This window comes from Perna viridis, chromosome 7 (assembly GCF_037379345.1).
Source record: "Perna viridis isolate PV_CMFRI_1.1 ecotype Kerala chromosome 7, ASM3737934v1, whole genome shotgun sequence".
NCBI classification, from domain to species: domain Eukaryota; kingdom Metazoa; phylum Mollusca; class Bivalvia; order Mytilida; family Mytilidae; genus Perna; species Perna viridis.
Window position 1 is genome coordinate 1,536,453 of NC_142451.1, and position 9,912 is coordinate 1,546,364.

At 34.6% G+C, this 9,912-nt stretch overlaps 1 protein-coding gene across 1 annotated transcript; it reads right to left on the bottom strand.

Moving 5' to 3' along the window:
* Window positions 1-5,502: 5,502 nt before the first annotated feature.
* LOC148610895 (carbohydrate sulfotransferase 12-like) lies at window positions 5,503-9,452 on the bottom strand. Its single transcript, XM_088590785.1, has 4 exons — window positions 9,183-9,452; window positions 7,986-8,115; window positions 7,556-7,593; window positions 5,503-6,621 (listed from the first exon to the last, which is right to left on the bottom strand). Exons 1-4 carry the CDS (start codon window positions 9,183-9,185, stop codon window positions 5,740-5,742), a joined length of 1,053 nt encoding a protein of 350 aa, XP_088446911.1. The 5' UTR covers window positions 9,186-9,452; the 3' UTR covers window positions 5,503-5,739.
* Between the last annotated feature and the right edge of the window lie 460 nt (window positions 9,453-9,912).

The window sequence follows — 9,912 nt, forward strand, 5'->3', positions numbered from 1 at the left end:
TACTGTTGTACTTGGTATATAGAAATTCTTCATACTTCGTAATAAAAAGATTCCAAATCATCTTCCAAATATACCGAAGGAGAAGTTTTTAAAATTCTGAAATTTTTTAGCGAAAACATTTTTGTCCAGAGTGGTGGACGCGCTGTTCAACAAATGGTCGGCATTCCAATGGGAACAAATTGTGCTCCTCTACTCATTGACTGAGGCATCGCTCTTATGAGGCTGAATTTATGGCTGATCTAATCCAAAGGAAGGAACATCATTTATCCACATTTTTTTATCTCAGTTTCCACTATATAGATAATGTATACCGTTTTGGGGATTTTTTTACATTGCATCTACCCCAAAGAAATTGAGATACAGGATTTTACAGACACTGTAAAGTCAACCTCTTATCCTGACCTACATTTAGAGATCGATAATAAAGGAAAACTCTTGACAAAACCATAGGACAAACGCGATTACTTTTCATTCCGTATTGTCAACTTTCCTGTTGCTGTAGCACATCCTTCAGCACTTGCGAATGGAGCTTTCATATCAAAGCTCATACGTTATGCCAGAGCTTGCTGTAACAACACAGACTTTTTGTACCGCGCTAAACTTCTAACAAGTAGGCTTTTGGAACAGGATTATGTTGCTAGAAGATTGAAGCCATCACTGCAGAAGATTCATGATCGTCATCATGAACTCGTGGATCGTTACTGTGTATCCATCTGCACTATGAGAACCGACTTATTAAACGTGTCATAGTTTTCCGTTCCTCGTTCGTCTACCCTGCAACTCGGCGAGTGCTTCTAGAAAGGTAGAGGACGCTCGCCCTTCCTGCGCACCTGGTTCATGCTCCCTGTTTTTAGTGGAGTCCGAGTTGCTCATTTACTTTTGTTGTTCTGTACATATGTTTTGGTATCTTATGTTCCTTGCTGTATGTGTTTGTTTTCCATGTCTGTTCTATCTCCATGGATTACATTCTTTTGATTTCCGCTAGAATCTTGGTTTGCTTTATTACTATTTCTTATAAATAGTAATTCAATTTTTTTGCATGAAACATTTTCAAGCATGGTATTTTTACAAAATGTAGGTCACCATTTTCACTCTATATGTGCAGTTAGAATTATCTTTCCACTTGTTTCCCTTCCTCCCCTCTTAATATTAGCTTGCCATGCCATTTTTGGCACACGTCTTTAATGTATCTAATTCAATTCCCATACAGGTCGAACGTGCAAGCTTTACCACTGTACCTAATATTTTATGTCTATTTTCTTCTTTTTTTTCCCGAGATGATGTTTGATAAACAAACATTGTAATTTTAATTCAAAAATATAAGTATTCATTTATAAATATATATATACAGTAGTACATAATTGCTAGAGACTAACTATATAAATACATGAAAATAAATAAACAATCGTCAAGATTTCAAAATAAATTAACATTAAGGTGGATATGGGGGATATTTGAAATTTAGCGAGAAATTAAAGTTTCAACCAAAAACCGCTTAAATCTACCCCTGTAAACCCATGCTTTGCAAATTTTAGGCGAGGCACGCCCGCCACGCCCCGCCTGAATCCGCTCTTGGAACCAAGGTTCTAGCGGTAATCAAAAGAATGTAATCCAGTGACAAAGACCAGACATGGAAAACAGACATTCACAACAAAGAACATAAAGTAACTAAAATCATATATACAAAGTAACAAAAACAAATGAGCAACTCGGACTCCACTAAAAAATGGGAGCATGAACCAAGGTGCACCGATAAGTCCAGTATTTTTGATTTCCGTTCATAAGGAAAGAAATAATCTAGTCAAGAATATCTGTTTAGCTAATGTCAAACATACAAAGCATCTGTATTTTTTTTTCTTTTGTCTATTTGACTACCTATGGGATATAACCCCACAATGCCCTCACACATATCGGAACGTGTTGATGTCTTTTAATTTCAAAATACGTTTGACTGTACAGTGTTGCAAGCGGTCTAAAGAGGCTATCTCGTTTGTTTTCAGATTGTTCCATGCTGCACAACCTTAAAGTGTAGACAGCTAAACAACAGATTTGTGTAAGTCAATTAGAACTTTTGGGTTTGTAATTTCCGACATTATTCCGCTACGGGTAAAAAAAGTAATTTCTTCCTTTTCGACAGGAGTTATTTGTTTTTGTTTTTTTTTTTCACTCGTGTCAAATATTGTCTATTGTCTATATATTTCCAATTAACTTGTAGTGTTTAAATGATGTAAAAATAATATGTTTGAATCATTTTAAAAGAGTTTTTGACGTAAAAAAAATATTTGGTTAAATTAAAAGCATTGATTGTCCCCTTTCATGGTTTCAAAGGGGAGATAATTGGCGGGAATATGTTCCACTGGAATAGGAATTTTAGCTTTTCTAATATTACAAGAAAAAGAGATCGGCGACTCTAAATTTTCTTTTTGAAATATAAAAGAATAGCAGTTACTTGTTCGTTACATAAATTTATAAGAAATTTTATATACCAGCTTTGTTTAATAGTTTGCGAAATATTTAAGATTCCGTACAGAATCCATATATGTTGTAACTCTGTCGTTATTAGGGCTCTATCATCTAGAAATCAAGTTTGTTTGCCTATGTTTTTCATTAAAATTCTGAAGTTTGTTCGTTCAAGGTCATCTTTGAGAAAACAAAATAGGAAAATCTACTAGACATGTTCGGTTATCTACCTTACGACAGAAAATATCTCATTAGTATCTAATACCACTATTTTCAATGGTCGCAAAATGGTTTTGATGACGAAGCAACACTACTTGAAGTTACTGTTGATTTCTGACCTATTTCAAACTCACACGGTCAAAAATGGTTCGACAACAAAGCCTGCTACATTTTTTTCATACGAAGTATAATAAATAACAATACATACATGTACCTCTTTTTTAATCACATGCAACCGCAGGTACTCAGTGTCCACTATGTAGTACTTTTAAAGTAAAAAAAATACAAGAAAGTTAAAGACGATGGAAGAAGCACTGCGCTTAATATACAACAAAAACCTCATCTCATTACATTCACTTTTAGATAACAAAATTATAATTGTCATTATTTGACAAGTTTTATCAATGTCCTAAACTGAAAGAATTCGGAAAATAAATATGACGCACCACGTCATTCTTATTCTTTCAGATATAGTGCATTTCAGACGGTGTCACGTGTATAAATGAATATTGTTAAGTATGAGTGTAATGTGTTTTTTTTTCAAATAGGTGGTTTAAAGTGTTGGAAATTCTACAATATTTTTGCCGAGTTTGAAGGACGGGTGTCCCAACAGACCATATGAATACTCAAGGAACAACTGTGTACCACTCTTGGTCGATCTGTTTCTATATTCGTATGAAGCCAGATTTCTACTTGGAGTACTACTAAAAACAACTAGCCCTGTTCTTCTATTGCAATTTCTAATACAGGTAGATGATTTCCATGTTTGACCTCTGAACAAGGATTTCTTACATGCATCTGATCTATACCCATAGTAACTCGAGAATTAAAGAGAGAATTGATACGCTTTTACCCAATACCTAGAATTTAGAAATCGAAAGTTTACGACAAAAGTGATAATTTTGACTTTCCAATTGTTAACGTCCCCTTTCCTAGTGGTTATATACCAACATCTCCAGTATATGACATTTCACAGTTGATCCTGTCCCGCATGTGACTTTTCAGTTCATTATGATCTATCAAGTTTCTCGGACAGGGTTAGAGTTCAGCCTTTGTTGATATCACCACTAAAGTAGTTTTATGGCTGTCATCACAATTTGACTGATCGATGTCAAGTTGAGACTAGATATCCTCAGCTAGATTTCAAGTCTTAAAGAAGGCAGCACCGAATTGACAATTAACCAAACTTGACGATTGCTAAACTGGCGGAACAAGACATCTTACCGTTCCGTGGCACATGGTTTCACTCCAGTTTTTGTGTTGTTGGAGTTTCTGCAAGTGCTTTAGTTATTTGTGTGCACTGATAGTGTCTTGTTTTGAATATCTTCATGCAGTTTTGTATTTTATTCTGTTGTCTACATCATGTATGTAGATCCAGTTGTCTGTGACCTATACGTTTTGACAATGTTGTTTGCATTCTGTTGTCTCTGAATTGCCCTTATGTTTTGATGCTTTGGTATTATTCAAATCCTTTATTTTTTTGGTTAATATTAAAAAGACGGAGACATTTAAGGGATTTTGACAGCTGCCTACTACTCCAAAGACTTATTAATTGAGATGACATTCACGTATTTGAATCACCTCAGCCAACGGATTTCAGTTCCCGTGAATAATTATATTAACGTACAGTTAACTATTTTGTCACAGCAAATGGCATATTGTGTGCTACAGTTGAAGATATCGCTTTTGCAAATATGAGGTTGAAGTAAACACTCGAAATGCAATATAGAATCTCGATCGCAATTCCGTCGTTTTTTCTTCTGTCAGTCGATCTATATGACATTTTTGTCAGTTATTTTTCTGAGCTCAGTCTTTGAATATGACCCAACTTTAACAGGTTCGTGTAAATCGTCATATTTTATATTACTTTGTTTTGGCTCATTTTAGGAGGCGGTTTTATTTGCATTTAATTAGGAACCATATACATGTATATTGTCCTGATATGGCGACAAGCAAATTTTGGTATGACATGAGAATATTTAGAAAGGAAATGAGTGAAAACACATTAAAGCAATATTAATATTTCGGAAGGGAAAAGTCCGGAACAAAATAACAGGTATATTTCGGAAGGGAAAAGTCCGAAACAAAATAACAGGTATAACGAACACCATATACATAAACAGGTATAACACAGGCGTCACAGTCTCTTGAATCAGGGGTATGAGAAAATGCGCCGCAGAAGGTGTCTTACCAAATTCTTTTTTTTTCAAATATCAGTCCTTGATTGAAAAATACTCAGTTTCTCCTAAAATAATGAGTAACGATTGCTTTTTGTAAATTATTCCTTATGCTGATATGAACATTGATTTACCAATTATGACATTATATTAGCATCCAAATGCTTCTTAATTACCATCAGTATATTCACGCCGCGATGGGAGAAGGGTGTTTAGCGCTGTAAAACCTAGATTTAACAAAACCAATTTTGTTTGAAATGCCTGCCCCGGTGGTGTAAGATTTATTTTAGACTTGGCTTGATTATGGATCGGATTTTGTTGTTACTGTTATCCAGTATTGTAAAATGGTATGTAATAGGTTTGCATATTTTATCCCCCCTCCCCCTTGTCTTTAGGCGCCAGGGGTTTTCAGAGTTTATGCTGCCCGTTTAAATGCATATCTGACATATCAATTTTTTTAACCAAAACTCGAAATTGTGACAATTCATAGATATGCTAATTTTCAACTTAATGGGTTACACAATGTGTTCAGCCTGATCACACCCACCACTTTCATGTTACTTAGTTTTACGCCTACTAAAATTCCATTGGAATGATTTGAAAATTAGTTTCAGCATAACGGGGTGTTCACTATAGAGGTACAGAAAAGAGTTTCTTATATTTAATATGAAGGTCAACGTTTTAGCAACACCTCTAATCGTAAGAGACCTTCGTACATATAACGTTTAAGCCACTTTCAAACATCTGGCTTTCATATTTAATCGCATGATGTGATCGAAGACTTATAATACCCTCATCTCATGGGAATGTAATCTCCATCGTATCCATATGAACTGTCACAGTAAAACACAGGAAATCGGCCCATTCCTTTCAATCAATTTTCTTATATACCAGCTAAGAACGATGGCTTTTGGTATGAGAATAGAGATACATCTAACTTCAAATATCGCCATAGATTTCTCAAATTTGCCTTGGGTATTTGCGTGTAATATTCATCCACTAATTTTGAACTTTCCACATTCTTATAACCTACTTTACGGTCGGGAAATTTGAACGACTCCATTTTGTCTTTGATCCCCATAAAATCGAAAGCCTTTCGTATATCGTCATCCATGTATTCAATCTTGCCAATGAAGTTATATTTAACCAAACATGGCCGACAAAGCTGGTTGTACCGAGCCCAGTGTTGTTCGTAAGACTGTTCGTGCGTGTCTGCGTCAGTTAAATATTTTATAAACTCTAGAAACGAAACATTTTTATTTAATTTAGTATTGTTTCTTTTTAAACGAACAATTTTTTGGGCAATCTTTTGAAAAACAGGACTATCTTTTCGAAACATTTTGTCTTTATATGCAGATACAAGTCTAGTGAAAGGGTCGCGTACAAATACCACTTTCTTATAAGTTCTAAGTCTCTCCTCTATTTCAGTTGAATTATAGTTATAAAAAGACCTTCCATGTGTCGCAAACGTTGAGTGAACTACAGCTGAATTCATTTGATTTATAATAAAATTTCTATTGGCAGGCTTACTGTTTAGTGCCAGAAATATTCTCTTCCAGTTCGTACAGGCTAGCTTAGGCATCATACAAAATATAAACTTGTGTTCATCGTTAACATAGAAATACTCGTAACTAGACTTTGGCAGGGCAAGTGGGACCTGTCCAATATCTTCTAACTGAGAGCAAACATGGCGTAGTTGTTTCGTTCTTTGTAGAGGATCAGATCCGCCTCTGTTAACTTTTTCGCTAGCATTCATGTCTTCTTCCTTAGAATGGGAATCATTGAAAAAAAAATCAGAAAAAATGTAAATACATGCAATTAAAAAGCGCAAACTAAAATTAGCCTCATCTAAGGAGGATTCTTTGCTACATAACTCCTAATACTAAATAGTCTCAAGCTTTGGTTATTCTTTATCATTAATATCTGTGTGTAGAACTATTCACGCCCTCCTGTTCGCTGATTTTTTTTCACTTGTATTTTGCCGAACTTTAAAGCACGTCAGGTTTAACTGGCAGAACAACTTTTCGCTTGGCATTTTAATCTCACTTTCCAGCATATACAGCATGCTTCGTCATTGAATAATCCTCGATTCAGTGAGTCTCGAATCTCATTAAAAATTACCATACACCCTTGTCAATACTTTTGGTTTCGGAAAGTGTATGTGATACATTTTTTTTAAAAACCTAAAGTGTCTTTGAATTACTGGGGTAAACCCAACTTTTTTAAAACAAAACTTCTGATAACAGACTCTACTACTTTTGCCGCTTACCTAGAAAATCAAAGACAAATACGATGATCTGTTCATTCCGCATTGTCAATTTTCCATTCATACGTGTAAACATATAATTTTCCTTGTATGTAGGGTTTTCATCACTCAACTCAAACGTTATACCCTAAAGTCAAGTTATCGTCCAGATATCATGAAAATACCAATTTCTGGCCCCTTTTTGACCCATAATTCCTAAATGTTTCAAGTCACAACCCCTAAAATCAATTCCAGGCTTCCCTTTGTGGTATGGCACATAGTGGTGTAATTGTGGAAAGATCTATAAACTCCTAAACGGTTCAAGTATCAATCACATGCTTCCTTTTACAAAGATACTTATACTCAAGTTATTGAACGGAACGGACGACGACGACGACGAGAGATGATACAATTATATGATCTATAAAAACCCAGATTAAACATGTTTACTTACATGTTCAATGTTTCTAAGTGGTGCAGATTCTTCATTTCCTGTAAATATATTAATCAAATAATAAATTAATAGAAGTCGATATTTGGGGAAATGCCCACAAGACAGCGACTCTGACAATAAATCCTGGCCAGAAACTTCGACAAAAACCCATTCTGCATCCACTGAACGATACTTTGACTGAGAAACAAGGAACTGTGTAATAAACCACAGTGAATAATGCGCGCCTACTTTGTAAGGCCGATTTTTACTTTTTTTTTGTATTTCCGTATTGCGTGTATACCTTTTAAACCATTTAACTAATACAACGAAGGAACTGCATTGTAATGTAATTGGAAACCAAAACAAACAAAAAATAATGTATAGTTCACAGCAGTGACGATTGAATCAATCAAGAATATCAAGTTATGTTAAAGTCTGAGTAAGGCCTTACCGTAAATACAAGACTGGGAACGGAAGAGAAAACTACCAAGCAGTCCACACAGTAACAGTAAAGCTATAGTGTGGTACCGTTTATTATACTTCATCGTGACCACACTCCCCACGTCCTTCTGAGTAGTAAACTAAAAATATTGACATAAGTTCCGTCACGCTTTAAATTCTACGGACATTTAAAAATAACTAATTCGAACTTTTACAATAACATCACTTTAAAAAATATATTCAATGTTAAACATTGTAACAATGTACATACACGTTCTAGTTTTTGTTATGTATGTCTAATAAACATTAGTGTTAGCAAATCATATTGAAGAAAGAAATATAGAAATCAAACCTTTATCCCGTTAATACTTTTCTAAAGTAATGAAATTATCCTCAGCACCAAAATTTTGGCTTTATTTGAAGAATCGTACGATACGAGATTCTACATTTAAACACAATTGATGTCGGCTTACGAATTGGAATCATGGATTTGAATTTAGCTGAATTAAGTAGTGAGAATACATATGACATCGTTGGGAAACCAAACAAAACCAGAAGGTCATGACAGTAGCATACTAATTTCATTGTTAAATATTTGTAAAAAAAATGAGTTCGATTGAATTCTTCCTTCCAATAAAGCGAAAAGATTGTCCTGGTGGCTATTTTATCCGGACAATTAGCTTCAAATTTTACACAGGCTATTGTCTGGACGTGACAAACGAATTTAAATGAAATAATACATTTGTACTTTCTTAATAATTTATTCATGAAACAAGCAAGGTTTATTTTACTGCCTTTAATGGCAATATATCAAATGTAAAATAAACAAAATCAATGACGCATACAGTATGGACCATGGACTATTTATATCCATTCTTTCATCAAATGTTACAAATCAGGCGAAAACACACTGAAATACTACAAGAATGTATAAAAGATCACTTTAACAGATTAATTCGGATATAGATATTATCACACAGCATCTTTGTTTAAACAGATAGCTCTATCTTTGAGTGAAAAATCTGTTTTGAAAGAAAAGTGTTGTTACAACCAAGGCTTGTGTATCGATACTCCAAAAGGTTTTTGAAAATCCGTATGAAATGCACAGATTGATAAAATAACACTGATTGATATAATCATGTTAAACTCTTGTTTAAGTGTACCATCTGAAATTCCCTTATTTTATAATCCTTCACAAAAATCTTACCATTTCCAATTGTTATAAAAATTATATTGTTCTTGATGATCTATTTGTTGTCAATCATCGTATCTGGTTGTACCGCCCTTCACTCTTATTTCTTCATGCACTGGGGTAAAATCAAAAGAGAAATAAGTCAATGTAGGTAGATTTTTACCACCTTTAAAAAACAATTTGAAATAAAGACGAAAATTATTACACATTAAAACCAAGCGTACAGTAGGATTGTATCTGTAGTGCAAGTGTAATCAAGGAAACCAGGATTGTAGTGGAAATCAAAAAGATGTAATCCAGGGACAAAGACCAGACATGGAAAACAGACATACACAACAAAGAACATAAAGTGACTGAAATAATACATACAAAGTAACAAAAGTAAATGAGCAACTCAAACTCCACTAAAAACTGGGAGCATGGATCAGGTGCATAAAAGTCCAGTTCGGGGTAGACGATAGAGGAAAGAAAACTATGACACGTTGAACAAATCAGCTTTCATGGTGCAGATGGATACAACGTAACAATCCACGGGTTCATGACGACGACCATAAAACTTCTGTAGTGATGACTGCAATCTTGTAGTAACAGTAACATAACCCTGTTCCAGACCCAACTTGTAAGAAGTCTAGCGCGATACAAAAAGTCTATGTAGTTACGGCAAGCTCTGGAATAATGTATGAGATGTGATATGAAAACTCCATACGCAGGTGCTGAAGGGATGTTGCCACAGATGAAAGGAAAG

Coding starts and splice junctions, on each gene's coding strand:
- LOC148610895 (XM_088590785.1), bottom strand. Junction 7,594..7,985: donor TTCCCAGTCTTGTATTTACG/GTAAGGCCTTAC, acceptor ATATATTTACAG/GAAATGAAGAATCTGCACCA. Junction 6,622..7,555: donor CACTTAGAAACATTGAACAT/GTAAGTAAACAT, acceptor TCCCATTCTAAG/GAAGAAGACATGAATGCTAG.